Source organism: Bufo gargarizans, chromosome 8 (genome assembly GCF_014858855.1).
Source record: "Bufo gargarizans isolate SCDJY-AF-19 chromosome 8, ASM1485885v1, whole genome shotgun sequence".
Lineage (NCBI taxonomy): Eukaryota > Metazoa > Chordata > Amphibia > Anura > Bufonidae > Bufo > Bufo gargarizans.
In genome coordinates this window covers 51,555,623-51,573,883 of record NC_058087.1, presented here as the reverse complement: position 1 = coordinate 51,573,883, position 18,261 = coordinate 51,555,623, and the positions used below count along the sequence as shown (strand labels likewise).

General features: G+C 40.3%; 1 protein-coding gene across 6 annotated transcripts in view; it reads left to right on the top strand.

Annotated features, from left to right (window-relative positions):
• COL6A3 (collagen type VI alpha 3 chain) overlaps window positions 1-18,261 on the top strand; it is a 110,016-nt gene that overhangs the window by 79,427 nt on the left and 12,328 nt on the right. For 5 of the 6 annotated variants that reach the window (XM_044304867.1, XM_044304864.1, XM_044304868.1 and 2 more), the window contains 16 exons: window positions 223-285; window positions 466-516; window positions 899-934; window positions 1,881-1,943; window positions 2,072-2,134; window positions 2,220-2,252; window positions 2,333-2,369; window positions 2,906-2,917; window positions 3,784-4,277; window positions 5,732-5,828; window positions 6,101-6,799; window positions 6,923-7,025; window positions 8,141-8,229; window positions 9,400-9,690; window positions 10,142-10,222; window positions 16,891-17,061. In XM_044304867.1, the coding sequence (XP_044160802.1) occupies window positions 223-285; window positions 466-516; window positions 899-934; window positions 1,881-1,943; window positions 2,072-2,134; window positions 2,220-2,252; window positions 2,333-2,369; window positions 2,906-2,917; window positions 3,784-4,277; window positions 5,732-5,828; window positions 6,101-6,799; window positions 6,923-7,025; window positions 8,141-8,229; window positions 9,400-9,690; window positions 10,142-10,222; window positions 16,891-17,061 (2,383 nt within the window). The remainder of the gene's footprint in view (window positions 1-222; window positions 286-465; window positions 517-898; window positions 935-1,880; window positions 1,944-2,071; window positions 2,135-2,219; window positions 2,253-2,332; window positions 2,370-2,905; window positions 2,918-3,783; window positions 4,278-5,731; window positions 5,829-6,100; window positions 6,800-6,922; window positions 7,026-8,140; window positions 8,230-9,399; window positions 9,691-10,141; window positions 10,223-16,890; window positions 17,062-18,261) is intronic. The other variant, XM_044304865.1, reaches the window with a different exon arrangement.

Below are 18,261 nucleotides of genomic sequence, written 5' to 3'. Positions count from 1 at the left end.
TGCACAGCTACCTCTCCTATATGTGGCCGTGATAGGTGGTCAGGTGGTGTCTGGCTCCCAGAAGTGGGATTGACTCTCCCACCACCAATTTTATTCCTACCCTGCTCATAAGCATGCAGTGATCTGATTCCTGCCATTTTTCACTGTCAAAATAAGAAATTAGTAGGCACAATATACTGTTAAAATATATTTAAGAGGAATTTCCATTATTCTATTCCAAAGGGTGAACCAGGAGATATTGGAGTCAAAGGATCTGAAGGACCAGTTGGACCACGTGGAGAGACAGTGAGTTGACTTGTTTAAACATTGGAGATTATCAATTTTTCATCTTAAAGATTCCATGTATGTTACTGCGGATATTTGGGCTCAACTGACTTATATGATTTTAATGTAATTTCCTGTTCAGTAAGAAGTCAGCAATACCAGACTTACACAAAACTAACCTACCAGCATTTTTTATTATAGGGAGATGATGGACGAGATGGGGTTGGAAAACCAGGACTCAAGGGCAGAAAGGTAAGTCAGAATGTGTTTCCATGTGGCGTTTATGGAAAATGTTCCTTTCTGGACTGAGCTTAGCATTTACATATGTATGTGTAGATAGTAAACTGTGCAACTAATTAATACTTTTGGTAATGCCAGTTAGCTCAGTGAGGACTGGCAGTAGAAAATCAGAAATTGCCATGCTTGTTATTATGCTTGCAAGGGATTACATTTTATATGATTGAAACATGCAGAGTTTCACATTATTAAAACATTATATTTTAATTAACAAATGAAAAACCTCGACCATTTATTTTATGTAGTTATACTTTATGTAGTTACATACTATTCTGTACTATTTGGCTTTTAACCTTGTTTATCTCAATAACTGAATGTATTAAATTGTCTTTTTTAGGGAGAAACTGGATTTCCTGGATATCCAGGAGTAAAGGTAAGGCAAAGTTGGGCAAAGTTGACTGTTGCTCTGTACACTGACTGAAAGTTATCATTTGTAATCTTTCTATCATTGCAAACAAAGGGTTAAGGTAGAAATAATGAATGTGCTGTGCTGCTGACACCAAGGCACATATTAATGTATGTGAACTGTACCCACTTCACTATTGGGACCTGCGACGCTGACATCAGAGGCAACGTACTAAAGCTTTTTATATATTTATTTACATATCAAAAAGGGGTTATCCGAGCTTCCTTGAAAATCTTGCTTTGTGCTGACTTGTGGAGGGACGATAGCCTGCTCAGTACTTAGCCCTACATCACAACTCTGATTCTACCATCTCCACTGAGCCTAGAGAACTTCTCTAAAGGGTTTTTCCGTGATTCTTTAACTGATGACCTATCCTCCGGATATCCTCTGACCCATGAACATCACGTCACATAGTCTAGAGAAAGCTGCAAGAGTGATGGTGCCTTCTCAAACAACTGGATAGGTCATCATTTAAAAAAATAAACTAAAAAACCTTGAAGCTTGCCATAGACTTAAAATTTTGATCTTCCAAAATGCGGCTGGGAGTTCAGTCCTATGAACTATCCCACCAGCAAAGTGCCAGACTAAATTGGCAAATCAGGGAGGCAGTTTGCAAGAAACACTCACAGTGGGCTTACACAAAGTAGCAAATAATTGACAGAATTTGGCCAGTCAAACCATCCACTTGTATCTTCTTCAGCCAACCAAGATTGAAAAAATCCAGTCTGACAGATCACATTTTTGGGAGACTGTAGTCTACCTTCTCAAATTATATTTTATTTTTCAGATTTGCAATTGGTGAATAAAATATTTTTGATTCCTTCAGATTCATAGGCTTGTCTACCATTTATACATATAGTTAGTCACGCAGAAAATTGCAATAGTATCCAAATTTTTATCATGTTTTATTCAGGGAGATCCTGGAGATAGAGGAGAAAATGGAGATCTTGGACCTAAAGGAGGCAGGGGCCGCAGGGTAAGTGTGAATTCAAGTTTTAAGGTTAAATGAACTACAGTTCTTCCATTAGTACTAACCACATTTGTAGCCCAAAAACATTTAAAATGCTTAATGCCACTAAACAAATTATCTTACTTCATCTCCAGGGCAATGCTGGTAATTCTGGTACATTGGGTGCTCCAGGAGATCCAGGATATCCAGGACCAGCTGTGAGTGAAGAAGATGAAATGCATATCTGATATTAAGATAGAGTGTACAAAAACCAACATTTACCAACAATGCTTTATTTTCTAGGGTCTGAAGGGAGAGAGGGGAGGCACAAGAGATGTAAGCACCAAATCACAGAAAAGAGGGAGACAACTTTTCAATTGAGGAAACATTACTTATATATATTTTTTCTTTTACAGCATTGTTCTCTTGTAAAACACATCAAGAACACTTGTCGTAAGTATTTCTAACCTTCTTCTGTATATTTTCTTGGGGTATACCCTATACAACTCCCAACATGGTTGGAGATCATTGTTGTGGATGATGTCCTATCCCAGCCACTAAAGGGGCAGCACTGGGGAATAGCTGAAAATAAAGAACTGAGCAATACCTACCTACCTGACCTAGTGGGCCACTCTTGTTCTCCTGGCCAGGTGCAGTTTGGCTGTAGCGGGATGTCATGCCAACAACACATGATTTCTGCAGCCATTCACTTGCTTCAGCAGTGCACTGTAGAGGCCAATAATTGGGCAGTTGGTAAACATAGCACTGCCGGGAGAACTGGAGTGGCAGAGTGGCTCTAGTAGGTAGGTATTGTTCCTTCTTTATTTTAGGTTATTCTCCCTAAACTAGACAACCCCTTTAAGCCAATTTTTGAAGTCGTTAATTTGTTTTCCGTGGTAACAAAGTAAATTATGCTAGTTCAGGTTCTAATCATTTCTTTTCTTTTTTTTCTTTTTCTATGTTGGATGATCACCTCTCTCCTATCACAGCATGTTGCTATGGTAAGATTTTTTCAGAGTTTTGACAAAAACATGATTATTACTAGTAAGATGGTGTGGTTCTGAAACCCAGTTCCTCTTTACTGCGCAAAAGTGTTTAAATGGATAGGTGATCTTGCATATGCGCAACACTGTGGTTGTGCAATGAGGAGGAAACAGGGCTCTAGGGATCCCTGTTCCACTGCTGGAACCCCCACTGATTTATACACCTTTGGCTTATATTGTGGCTAGGTGATAAATAACTTACAGCCATCATTCTAGTACCCACTAGTTGAATCTTGGATATCGAGCTAAGATTTGTCAATGTAGCTCACATGATCCCTTTAACGGCCAAATTAAATTCAATTTAGACTTTACTGCCCGGTAGATTTCACAGCACAAACCAACACCAATCAGTGGTACCCCCTTAGAAAAGACACACACGTTTCTGCTACTAGTTTGTCCTAACTTTGTGTGCTAGATAATGGGTATTCAGGTTGTTAGAAGCTATCCCATATCCATAGGAAAATGAATAACTATTGGTTGATAGGACCCCCAGCGATCAAGACAACTGGGGCATCAATGGGAGCGAATACGCTGTAATCGGTTTTCTCCAGAGATGAATAAAAGCATAAACCTGAGCATAGTGCAGCATATGCACAGTGCTGTTATGCACTCATTCAGTCATATGTGAATTGGTCAAAGGTGCATATGAGTATTTATTTAGTAGTTTATTTTTTTTATTTTTTGGGTAATGGAGTTAATAAATTGCCTAGTAATGAAGCTGGTGTGAGATAAATCATTTGAATATATTACAGAACTTGCATGCTATGTTCAGTAACTTTTTGATTCCAGTGTAAATGGATTCTGAACATTTCTACATTCCCCAGGTCCAGCAGAATGTCCTGTGTACCCCACTGACTTGGTTTTTGCCATTGACACCTCTGCTGACGTGAACCGCAACCAGTTCAACAACATGAAGGATGCCGTTTTGAGAATGGTTAACCAGCTCACAATTACAGACAGCAATTGTCCAAGAGGGGCTCGTGTGGCTCTGCTCACCTACAATAGTGAGGTCACCACAGAGGTCCGCTTCTCTGAAGGCCTGAGGAAACCAGCTCTGCTTAAATTGATTGGAGACTTGCAGCTGAAAACTAATTCCAAACAGAGAAGCCTGGACACGGTTATGTCCTTTGTGGCACGAAACACATTTAAGAGGGCACGTGGAGGGTTCCTGGCAAGAAAAGTGGCTGTTTTCTTCAGTAATGCCCCAACTAGAACCTCAGTGCAGCTTAATGAAGCTGTGCTTAAGTTATATGATGCCAATGTGGCCTCTGTTTTCCTTACAAATCGAGATGACAGGGTGCTGGGAAATGCTTTGAAGGTGAGTATTTCAAATTTGGAAACTATTAGCATTTTTAGAAAAAGGGAATCCAATCTACCATCATTTCCACACTGCTCAAACATTACTGAGCGTTGCGGCATTTCAGAGAAAACATAGGGGTCTCTTTGTCATCCATAGCAACAAATCACAGCACAGCTTTCATTTTTTGAATAGTTTTTTATTTAGACATTTTCAAAAATCCTCCCCTAGTTTTTGAAACAAGCTGGGCACATGGCAAGAAACCAGGCATGGAGAGAAATTTGATGAGCTTCCTGTCAACTTGACTGGCAAGTATCTCAGTATTTTCATATGAGTATGGTGGCCTCTTCTCTCCATGCCTACTGTCTTCAACTTGTTCCTGGCTCTTTTCTAAAACTATTGGGGAAATGTATTAAGGCCGGTGTTTTTGGCAGCATGGAACTGATGACATTTCCTTTAAAGGTGCTGTCCAGCTCTTTACATGTGATGGCCTGTCCTCAAGATAGAAAACCGCATACTGTTTGGTGGGGGCAGACATCAGAACTGGAACTACACAGCTCCATCTACTGTGCAGTGGATGGAGCTGGTTTTCTGAAGCACTGCTGTTCTACACTTCACAGAGCTATGTAGTTCTGTCACTGACTACTGGCACCGGAGCTACTGCAGAACAGAGCATTGGTGTGAGCGTGGGTTTTCGGACCACCACTGATCAGCTAGTGATGACCTATCCTGAGGAAAGGCTATCACTTACTAAAAGTTGGACAGCTGTAGGACTCCACCAAATGAGTCTATTCATTTTAGAAGTTCCTAGATTACAATTAGTTGGATGTTCCCAAGTATAAGTAACAGTTTTTATCTGTATTCTACTTTTTTGAGATGACTATCTAATATTTAATTGAACAACGGTTTTCTAGGATTGTTCTTTCCATAGACTATGGCCAGCACACATAGGATATGATGTAATTGAAATACTAGTCACAGAAAATCCAGTCTAGATATAAGGATGGTCTTCTCAAAGAGATGGTCATTTGGAAAGGTTTCCCTATATTTGCCTGATGTGAGAAGACTTTAGAAATATGATGTAGTATATGCTATAGATTTAGGGAGACTTACATTGATGATAACATTTTTATTTTTTACAACCTTATCTGCTGTTAAAATAGTCCACCGATTCTCTCAATCAGTCACTAAATATATTATTTATTTTTTCTATTCTCGGCCTTTAATGTAACTACATGTTTATATAGCAGTATCTGTGATATTAGTTATTTAAATTAAATCCAGATCCATTAAGGCACCAATAATGATTACTGGTGATGTTATTATGCCCATACAATCAGTTTGTTTAACTTAACTGGCTGTCAGAATTGCATATTGGAGCAGAAATCCAAGGATGTCTTAAAATAAATGTTCTCATTAAAAACATGATCATTTTTACTTTCCCCAATAAGAGTTTTCAAATGTATGTCTCATAGGTCAATAACACAGAGGTGGGTCAGGCTTTTGTACTTGGCACCGGTGCTCAAGTTAATGATACCATACGCCGATTGTTCTCCTGCCATGTGTGTCTGGGTAAGCATAACTTTCTGAGACCATTACCTGGATTCAGAAAACATTTTGTAATAGATCATGTTTTCTAAAGTTGTATGGGTTAGGTCGGAATCACACATATAATTTTTTTAACCAAAGTCAGGAGAAATATAATGGTAAGACTAGTACTTCTCAATACTCTGTTTGATTCAAACAAAAACTGCCACAAAAAGTGTGTGATTCCGGCCTAAGTTGTGCGATGGATATTTTAAATGCTTTTTATATATTTTGACTCAATACTCTTTTGTCCATAGATATTTGTGATCCACCTAGTGAATGTGGAGTCTTTGTTCCTAGAGGAGACGTTCGTTTACGACGCTCAGCTGCTACTGATGTAGACATTGACCTAGCCTTCCTACTAGACAGTTCAGACTCTACAAATCCAGCCCAGTTTGGAGAGATTAAGAGATTCATATCACATGTAATAGGGCAACTGGAAATTAGCTCAGAACCTAAATCTTCTTCCCATCATGGCCGCATAGCTGTTCTCCAACATGCCCCCTATGAGCATCAAACCAATGCCAGTTTCCCACCTGTGAGAGTGGATGTTGGACTGACTGATTACACAGAGAAAGAGAAACTTCAGGCATTCATCCAGACGAAAATGACACAATTATTTGGAACACGGGCTCTGAGCAATGCTATCAAGTACGTTGTGGAGCATGTGTTTGAGAGTGCACCCAACCCCAGGACCATGAAAGTAATCTTCCTCATCCTGACTGGAGAAGTAAAGTCTTATGAGCTTCAGCAGCTTCGTAAAGCCATAAATGAGGCCAAATGCAAGGGTTACTTCTTTGTCATCCTAAGCATAGGGAAGAAAGTGAACTATGGACAGCTAAATTCATTGGCTAGTGAACCTCAGGATGTTTTCTCGAAGAAGGCCAACAAGGCATCAGAGCTTCATGAAGACACTTTGATGCGATTCGGGTTGCAACTACCAGGATTCATCAGCAGTAAGTACAAAGAAAATACATGTACTCTTTACCTGACCCTCATTGGTGTCTTGACCGTAAAGTAAGGGTAATACATAGGGTATACATAATGCTTTATGAGTTTCTTATTCTCTTTATTCCTAGGTGAAAATGCATTCCATCTCTCTCCTGAAATACAGAGGGATTGTGAGTGGTTCCAGAATGATCGCCCTGCTAGCACTTCACAGGATGTGACTACTGCTGATGGGTATGTAAATATTCTGTAATAGGTAAACCAGGTCAGGATAGGAGGGGAGACCTAATACCTTGCAACAACAGAAGAGCAATAGAGTGCCTTCCACTAGAGCTCTTTTTACGAAGAGTAAATATAACTAATAGATTCGGGTACTAGGATGTACAAAATAAGATTATGATATAAATAAGAAAGGAAGACAACCATTCACTACAAAAGATCTTGTAATATATGGAGAAGGTAAAGCTGGCTATACACATTAAGGGGGTCATTTATTAAGACTGCTGGTTTAGACGCCAGTCATAATAAGCTCTTGCGCTGGCAGTGGATCCGCCAAAGTTATAGAGGCACTAGCCTAAATGTAAGCCAGCTAAGGAAAACTGACTTTGTTTCTTTTAGAAACCAATCCGATTTCACCTTTTATTTTTCAGAACTCTTTTGGAAAATGAAAGGATCAATCTGATTGGTTGCTAGGGGCACCTGAGCCAGTTTTCTTAGTTTTGATAACTCTCCCCCAGAGAGTTTCAGATTAGCCCAATGAAGTTCCATTGTGTTTAAAGAGGACCTGTCACTGCTCCTGACATTCCTGTTTTAATAGCTCCATGCTTTCCCCATGTAATATCAATTGTGGAGCATCTATTCTTATGGCTCTATGTTGTGCCATTTCTTTATAATTTCAACTAGAAGTTATCAATGAATTGCTATTAGCCTTCAGTAAGGGTGCAGGGGGGAGGTAACCAGTTGGGGGGGGGGGGGTGCACAGTCTGACTCTATCCAATGAGTGCTGCCATTTTCAGACTGTGCAGGTACACCCCCCCCCCAACTGGTTACCCCCCTCTGTACCCCTTACTGCAGACTGCTGGCAATTCATTCATAACTAATAGTGCAAATAATAAAGGAATAACACAACATAGCGACATAAGAATAGATGCCCCAGAAATGTTAGTATGTGGAGAATGCATGGAGCTATTAAAATAGGCAGTAGTGGTGAAAGGTCCTCTTTAAAGAGTAAAAGCAGAGATACAAAGACATACGGCCAACCTGCTGATCTTAGCTTTTACACTTGACTTTTATAATTCACTACAGGATAATACACTTTTATATGATCTATCCATCTTTCTGAATGACAGGTCACAGAATGTAATAGTACCTGAAGAGCTGTTAACCAGTAGAAAGCCTGATGTCGCGACAGTACGTGCAAGCACTGAGACACCTACAGGTAACTGCTCAACACTTACCTTGGAGCCTAAGAAACACAATGGTCCTGATTTATCAAGACCAGCACATGCCTCCTCTGACAGTCGGTGCGTCAGAATGAAATCCACTGCAGCTCGGCGTAGATTTCAGTCACCATTGTTGCCAGTTTCTGTTTATAAGTGCGCCAGCAGGGGCGGATTGGCCATAGACCCTACGGTGAAATTTCCCGGTGGGCTGATGCCCAGGGGGCCTCCTGGGCCCTCCTCACGGCCAGCCAATGAAAGTTTTTGGGGATAATTTGTATTGCTGACAGTATTTTGTGATAGACCATAGTATTTGGCCATTTTGGGGTGGTATAATGTGCCACAATATGGTATTTCTGGCCCTGCCTTCCATCAATTTGGACCCAACTACAAAACGGGGACACTTTTAATATTTTTACCAGGGCCACTTTAAGTTCCCAGTCTGCCCCTGTGTGCCAACACCAATGTCACCGTCCACACTGCACCCTCACCACGCAAAGGGTTGGGTAAAAGTGCCAGCTGCAACTTAATCTAGTCCCTATGGCATTTAAAAAGTTGCAAAACTTGGTCTTGCATCTCTTTAAGGCTAAATCCATGGCAAAGGGGGGTGATAATTTCCCCCCAATTTACATAAAAAACACCTAGACCAATATAAGTTAGTGCAGCACAAAATAATGCTGCAGAACAAAATACACAGTACACCACAAAATACCACCCTCGCCGCAGCATTCAATGCTATCACCATCCTAAGGATGTTAATACATTTGAATGCAGGAGGGCTATTTCTTCCGCCAGCCAGGTGCATAAGTACCAGCATTAATTAATGCTGAAAGCATCAGATTTTTATGTACGCCGGCCATGAGAAGGGCTTGGCAGGCCCCCTGGGCATCGTCCCACTGTAGGGACTACATCGTCCCTGTAGGGTCTATAATCAGTCCACCCCTGGGGATAGAGCTGCAATACCTTGCACCACCTTTACTAGGTATATGGGCCAAGGTAAACACTGAAGAGGCTGAACTGCTCGCATGATTGGAAGGGGACCCCAGTGTCAGACCTCCACTAATCTTAAGGATAGGCCATCAATGTCTTGATCCTGGTGAACCCTATTATCTGGTAGACATCACTACTGTTTAAATGAGTTTAACAAAAACAATTCTGCTTCTTCAAAGATCGTACAGTGACTACACAAATGGCAGCCCTCCCAAGGACTGAGCTGTTGGCGTCTGATGTAACAGACAGCAGTGTGTATCTGAGCTGGACCAGCACTGACCCCCAGATGCCTCAAGTCTATGAGCTGAGTATCACCTCTCTAGATGACAACACTCTAGTCCTTAAACAGAATGTCACTGGTACTGAGAGACTAATTGGAGGCCTCAAGAGTGGACAGCATTATCAAGTCACCGTTACAGGGCAACACAAGAACCTCGGTCTGATCACCTACCAAGTAACATTTACTACTAGTAAGTATGACCGTCTGTGCTCTTAGGCCTCATCATTTACAGGATAGTTTAACAGACAAAATGGCTTAATTGCAGTCGACACTGTTAAATCAATAGTAAAACAAAACTTCGAAGATGAGGTCAGGGAGGATGACTCACTTACGAATTTACACATTAAGAATATTGCAGAGATTCTTTTTCTAGGAAAATTATGTTATTCAGAACTGTTTGGATATTTCATAAATGATGTATTTGAAGTGGTCAGAATATAGGTTATATTAGTTGTAGCCTCACCTATGGTGAGTTTCACTTTGTAGTGGCATTTATCCCACTGTACAGATTACACCCTTCATATGTTATGGTACACAGTAAGTCCAGCACAGCATTGTTTCCCGAATATGAATGCACGTTGCATGTGGTTCTGGTACACTAAAGTGGAATGCACACAAATGTATGAAATTCTGCATTACAGGTAATTCTCAGCCCCAGATAGAGGTTGTAGCAAATGAAGAAATGCCAATGAGCACAGAACCCCTGGATACCCCTGAAATAGGTGAGTGATCAAGAATCAGTCAAAATCGAAAAAATTAACCTCTTGAAATGATCCAACTTCTTAGGACTAAGTGCATAAAGGACTCCAACATAGAAGAATGTTATACACAGACATATGCACATGCGATAAAAACATGCACAATGGTTATGATCCTTTATTTGGCATTGAGAAATCTATGTTCACCCTTGAGTATTATTTTAAGTTCAGTTACGTTATGTATTACTGTACATAGTTGCATTGGGTTGAGAAAAAAGACACTAATCCAATTAATGTTCCATTTCTCTCTCTCTTTGTATACATCCTAAACGTATGTTTGCTTTAGTAGCTGCTGCTTGACATTGAGTACTGCTGCCCAGTTTGCCAGTATACCTTAGTGCTTCCCCAGTTGTATTCCATTTCATAGCTACACATATACTGTTACTTTGGCCTAGGTGCATTACTTTACATATATCGACACACTGTAATTGAAAGCTACATTCACAGTTCTCTGGGTTGCTTAGAAGTGAATATGGATGCCTCTATATACTTGAACACAAGATAACAATACATTTACATGGATTAGAATTTCTGAAAGATTCAGCTTCTTTAAATGTACAGTACTTTGGATTATTTGTAATATTGATGCTCTTATATTATCTGATATGATCTGCAGTTTACGAGTTATATAATGCAGCAACGGATGGATTTTCCTGATAAGAAAGATAGAGACATTTGTCAAAGCCATTATTGTCTACCTCCAAGCCCAAACATAGCTTTCCATTTTTAGGTTTATGCATTTCGCAGTTTGAACTTGACAAACCCATGGACGAGAATAGAACAAACACATACCTGTCGAATTTACTACCTTATTGAAAGTGTTGTTCAGGAACCCCCCCCCCCCCCACCATGACCTACCATGAACCAGAACTGAGAGTCATTTTTTATAAGCATCACCAGTTCTAATGGATTCCAACTATGTATATAACATGGACAGTAATTTATCGGAATGGCGATCCTGTGATACGCTATTTGGCTCTTGACTTGCCATAGATTTTCACAGCAAAATCAACTGTTTGCCTGGCGTGCCGAGAGCTGGACTCAGGATGGTGAGATTATTTCCCCGACTGCATTGTCCCAACTTAGCCTTTCATGGCAACTTCTAATACTTTATTCAGAATAGAACATAAATCACGGAACAAAAGTTTAAACTGAGAAAATGTACCATTGTAAGGGAAAAATATGTTGAATCAGAATTTCATGGTGTCAACAAATTCCCAAAAAGTTGGGACAAGGCCATTTTCACCACTGTGTGGCATCTCCCCTTCTTCTTACAACACTCAACAGACGTCTGGGGACCGAGGAGACCAGTTTCTCAAGTTTAGAAACAGGAATGCTCTCCCATTCTTGTCTAATACAGGCCTCTAACTGTTCAATCGTCTTGGGCCTTCTTTGTTGCACCTTCCTCTTTATGATGCGCCAAATGTTCTCTATAGATGAAAGATCTGGACTGCAGACTGGCCATTTCAGTACCCGGATCCTTCTCCTACGCAGCCATGATGTTGTGATTGATGCAGAATGTGGTCTGGCATTATCTTGTTGAAAAATGCAGGGTCTTCCCTGAAAGAGATGACGTCTGGATGGGAGCATATGTTGTTCTAGAACCTGAATATATTTTTCTGCATTGATGGTGCCTTTCCAGACATGCAACCTGCCCATGCCACACGCACTCATGCAACCCCATACCATCAGAGATGCAGGCTTCTGAACTGAGCGTTGATAACAACTTGGGTTGTCCTTGTCCTTTGTGGTCCGGATGACATGGCGTCCCAGATTTCCAAAAAGAACTTCGAATCGTGACTCGTCTGACCACAGAACAGTCTTCCATTTTGCCACACTCCATTTTAAATGATCCCTGGCCCAGTGAAAACGCCTGAGCTTGTGGATCTTGCTTAGAAATGGCTTCTTCTTTGCACTGTAGAGTTTCAGCTGGCAACGGCGGATGGCACGGTGGATAGTGTTCACTGACAATGGTTTCTGGAAGTATTCCTGAGCCCATTCTGTGATTTCCTTTACAGTAGCATTCCTGTTTGTGGTGCAGTGTCGTTTAAGGGCCCGGAGATCATGGGCATCCAGTATGGTTTTACGGCCTTGACCCTTACGCACAGAGATTGTTCCAGATTCTCTGAATCTTCGGATGATGTTATGCACAGTTGATGATAGATGCAAAGTCTTTGCAATTTTTCGCTGGGTAACACCTTTCTGATATTGCTCCACTATCTTTCTGCGCAACATTATGGGAATTGGTGATCCTCTACCCATCTTGGCTTCTGAGAGACACTCAGAGAAGCTCTTTTTATACCCAATCATGTTGCCAATTGACCTAATTAGTGTTAATTGGCCTTCCAGCTCTTTGTTATGCTCAAATTTACTTTTTCCAACCTCTTATTGCTACTTGTCCCAACTTTTTTGGGATTTGTTGACACCGTGAAAATTTGAATCAACGTATTTTTCCTTTAAAATGATACATTTACTCGGATTAAACGTTTGATCTGTCATCTACGTTCTGTTACAAATAAAATATTGACATTTGCCATCTCCACATCATTGCATTCAGTTTTTATTCACAATTTGTTTAGTGTCCCAACTTTTTTGGAATCCGGTTTGTACCTACTGTACTTACTATCAATACTACTATAGCTACTATTACTTTATATACTACATATTTTCTGAATAGTGTTGGGCGAGAATATTCGAATAGCGAATATTAATCCCGAATATCGGCAATTCAAAAATTCGCTAATATTTAGAATATAGTGATATATACGAATGTAGTAGAGTTAACACTCATGCTTTATGAGACGTGTTATCTAAACTAAATGCGTTAAGCAAACACCTTCAATTGCTTTTCAATGGCTTTTGTTTCACGATAATGCAATGAGTTAAGAAATTTGAGTTAATAGTTTGTGTGTTAACCCTGCTACATCTGTAGATTTGTATTTTCGAATATTCTAGATTTTTTTTCATCTGAACCCATGATCCCTCCCTGCTTCTTGCTTGTGAGCCAATGAGAAGGCTGCAATGTCTTTGTCTGAGCTTAGCAACATCCCTAGCAACCAATAGGAAAGTTGCCTACCTCCTCACTATACCAGAACCTCCCCAGCAGCCATTTTCTGTAGTTTTATGGAGTTCTGAGAGAGAGAGAGCAGTGTCATTGCTGTGCTCTGTGCTTTCCACTCATTACATTAGATAGTTAGTTAGTTAGTTAGTTAGCTAGTTAGCTTATATATACACTCACCTAAAGAATTATTAGGAACACCATACTAATACGGTGTTGGACCCCCTTTTGCCTTCAGAACTGCCTTAATTCTACGTGGCATTGATTCAACAAGGTGCTGATAGCATTCTTTAGAAATGTTGGCCCATATTGATAGGATAGCATCTTGCAGTTGATGGAGATTTGAGGGATACACATCCAGGGCACGAAGCTCCAGTTCCACCACATCCCAAAGATGCTCTATTGGGTTGAGATCTGGTGACTGTGGGGGCCATTTTAGTACAGTGAACTCATTGTCATGTTCAAGAAATCAATTTGAAATGATTAGAGCTTTGTGACATGGTGCATTATCCTGCTGGAAGTAGCCATCAGAGGATGGGTACATGGTGGTCATGAAGGGATGGACATGGTCAGAAACAATGCTTAGTTTTATGAGAAAGTAGCACTTTGTGTAAAGTTAAAAGGTTATTTGAATCCCATTTTTTTGCTGTATAAAAATTTAAGGAGGTCTCCTATCTTGGCTTTTCATGGCTGAGATGGGAATAACCACAGTCCTATATTGTGTTTTTCTTAATATATAAAATTTTTAAGGTGTTGTACCACCTTGGCCTTTCATGGCCGAAGTAGGAATAACCACAATAAGTGCCAACCCTGGCTGGTATTGTATCCTGAGTAAGGCTACTTTCACATTAGCGGCAGCCTTCTCTGGCAGGCTGTTCCGGCAGGAGAACAGCCTGCCAGATCCGTGCTGCCGTTAGTGCACCGTGCCACCAGAAGTCCACTCCGGCCCCATTGACGACATGTCTTAGTGTTATTCCGGACGCCTCTCTGCATGTATGCTGTGCTGTGACTGGACTTCCGGCCCTCCCCCATTATAGTCAATGGGGCCGGAGCGGACTTCCAGCAGTACGGTGGACTAGTGGCAGCACGGACCCGGAGGCTGTTCCCCCAACGGAACAGCCTGCCGGAGAAGCCTTACAGAAACAGCCTAATTTTCTCTGCGATGCTGTTTGCATAGCTCCCATTCACTGCTATGGGATCTATGGAAATAATAGACCACTAGCTGCTCAGATGTTTCCCTAATATCAGCCAACAAGGGCTGGCACTTTGTGGTTATTCCCATCTAAGTTATGAAAGACTAAGGTGGGACAACTCTTTTAAATGTTTATGCATAAAAAAACCAATATAGTATTCAAATAACTTTTTAACATTTAACATTTTCCTAAAGCATCTCAAAATGTATATCTTTATATAGTAGATATTTTATGAGTTATGTCTAGCTCCAACTTTTATAGTGCCACTGTGTAGACATGTGATCCTTCATCTACTACTTGGACCAGGATCACAGAGGAACAATTCACTCCAAAGTCAAGGATCCAAATGCACCACCAAGTAGAATATGATGAACTTCTTCACATGGACTTGCCCAAAGAGGAAGAGATTAATCCCTTCCCCGGTGGGACCCTGAGTAGGGTGGGCCCCTAGTCTCCTACCCCCTCCAGAAGTGGCACATGGCACATATAGAAAACTAAGCAGGTTATTTAACAAACCACCCAGTTTATTATTATGGATACATCATGTGGCTGATATGACTTATAGGTACAGAGGCAGGCCAGCTAGAATCATCTTTTATCGGGGACCTACCTTCTCAAAGTCACAAAAGGGACCCCTATAATGAATCATCTTGTAGAGTCTTACTGCTGCCTGCTGCTAACATTTGAGCTGATAATATGTAAAAGTTGTGTTACACTGGTCCCCCAAATAAATTTTACTGGTGGGCCCAAGGCACCCCAGTCCGATGCTGCATTTATTTATTGCAGTATGTCTTTTACCATAATTTTACACTAAGATGCTACACCAGAGTCAGATAAGGGTTTTCTTTTTGTAATATCATTTGTATTTCCTTGTCTGCACACATCTGCCATTATATGAGAAAACTGTCGGACCTTGAGCTCCATATTGTAGGATCTTTTGCACTGTGACTTTGCTGCCGTAAAGCCTAGATGAGATGACAAACTCAAATTGCATACAAATAGTCTTCTATGAGTGGTCTTCTGGAAGAAGAAGCTCAATATGCATCAAATATAATGGAGTTACATATCTGTCACTGAAACTGTGGTCTAAATAATGAGGTGTTCTTCTCTCTACACTGTACTGTATTTAGCCTGTGTAACTACTTAAATCTATAACTCTTAATCCCCAAGACTGGTTAATTATTTGTTATTTAACCTTTTTCTTATAGGCAAAAATATACAAAGAGCAGGCATGAAGACTGTTAAACTCTGATGTATAGTGCTTCATTCATAATCATAACCTAATGTTGTCTCCATAATAACTGCTATACTTCATCCATCCAGGCTTCTCCTATACCTTTTTTTTCTGTCAGCTGGCGATACTGGTCGGTCTCCTTTAACAGTATACATCAATCTAAGCAGACATGACACATGATTAACGTTGTACTTCTCCCACTATTTTATATACATTATTAAGGCTACATTCACACAAACGTATTTTGTTTCCTTGTCCGTTCCATTTTTTTGTGGATAGGATGCAGACCCATTCATTTCAATGGGTCCACACAAAATGCGGACAGCTATCCGCATCCGTATGTCCGTTCCGTGGACCCGCAAACAAATAGAACATGTCTTATTCTGTCCTTCAGACAAGGATAGGCATTGTTACAAACGGATGTCATGTAGACGTCATCCGTTTTTTTTTTTTTTCAGATCCGCAATTTGCGAACTACAAAACACATACGGTCGTGTGAATGTAGCCTTAAGGGCATCTGTCAGCAGATTTGTACCTGTGACACTGGGTGACCTGTTACATGTGCACTTGGCAGCTGAAGGCATCTGTGTTGGTCCCAAGTTCATGTGTGTCCACATTGCTGAGAAAAATTATGCTTTAATGTACGCAAATAACATTGCCGTTACACGTAAAGGCTCTGCTCTCTCTGCAACTGCTGCACCCTCTGCACTTTGATTGACAGGGCCTGGCAGTGTAAATGTCATCACATCTGCCTGACCCCGTCAAACAAAGTGCAGAGGTAGTGGCAGTTGTAGAGATAGCAGAGTGTCTATGTATAACGGGGACGCCCCCACTGCTCCTAGAGGTTCATTTACATTTATAATTTTTTTCCGCAATGCGGACACATATGAACATGGGACCAACACAGATGCCTCCAGCTGCCAAGCGCACATGTAACAGGTCAGCCAATGTCATAGGTACAAATCTGCTGACAGATGCCCTTTAAATACGCATTTGTGTAGTCTTCTGATACCTGGATTTCCTCTAGAAGACCAAATTTATACAGGTTACCCCATAATACATTATTTGGTCAACCTACAGGTATGCACATAGTAACATAGTCCACATAGTAACTTTCTGAACACTTTCTGAAATTCCACTTTAACAGATCCATGTGAGCTAGATCTGGATATGGGCACCCAGTGCAAGCAGAATGAGGTTAAGTGGTTCTTTGACAAGACAAACAAGATTTGCAACCAGGTTTGGTATGGTGGGTGTGGTGGCAATGCCAATAGATTTGACACTGAAGCTGAATGCATCAATAGGTGTCAAAAGACATGTAAGTATCAGACATGGGGTATTTGCTACTCACTCACTCACTCACTCTTGTGTAATATTAACCGCCAACTTTTAAAGCCCTCTCTACCCCACAGGCTTTGTGTTCCACAGTGGTCACAGGCAACTGGAGGAATACAGTCAATGTGTTATTTTGTATTAAAATGTTTTTAAAACATTGAATCATAGTCAACATCCACCATTATAACTTTCTATTCTGTACTGATCACTTTTCAGCATTATCATCTCATGCAGGCATACAACAGCAGGTAACACCTAAATATTAGTAACACAGGATCCCCCATTCATAATAGGCTGGTGTCAGCTTATATACTCCACCTCCCTGCACAATGATTTCTGCACAGGCCTCAGAATATGCCCACAACACTCACCTGTATTAATCAATAAGTCATCAAGTCCCTTCCATTTTCTTGTGTCTATTACCCATGTGGCTGCTGTAAAGTATAGGTCTATATGCTAAAGAACAGGGAGTCTTGACATATTATTAGGCTTAGTGGCCAGCGCAAAAACAGCATGATTTTATTTTGTTTTGAAACATAGTGTAGACAATGAATAGAAAACTGTAAAAAAAACATTCATCAAAAATATATGTTTAACACAAAAACCTGGTCTAACCAATAGCTTATATTCTGATTGCCTTTTAGTATTTTGCCTATAGGAATGGATGGAAGGACATAATTGATTTAAAAAAAAAACTTAAAAAACTATAGAGAGTAATGATAATAGATACTAAAATGGTCCAGTTCTTGTATATAACAATGAAGAGGTCAATATATTGGGGACTCAGCAGTAGTTACGCATATAATCTGCTAATAGTATGGAAATATGTTATAGACCTCTGGTTCAGTGCATGTTGAACTACAATGTTGACCTCCTCTTTTATTCATTTATGTCATTCTTTTAAAGTACTCATTAGCTTATTCCTTACATAAAAAAACATTGTGCTTCTAATTTCTAAATTCTTTACATTTAACAATTTTTGGCATTTGCATTGCATAGGTCAAAGCATTGGAGAACACATAAGTTGGCAGAGTACTTCAACCAATATGCAAAACAATAAACTTCTAAATGTACCAATGCACAATAAAAAATAAAAAAATTAATCTCCACACAGACAACATGAGAAAAAACTAAATGAAACATGAGAAAAAAGTTTTACATGAGAAACCATGAGAAAAATAGT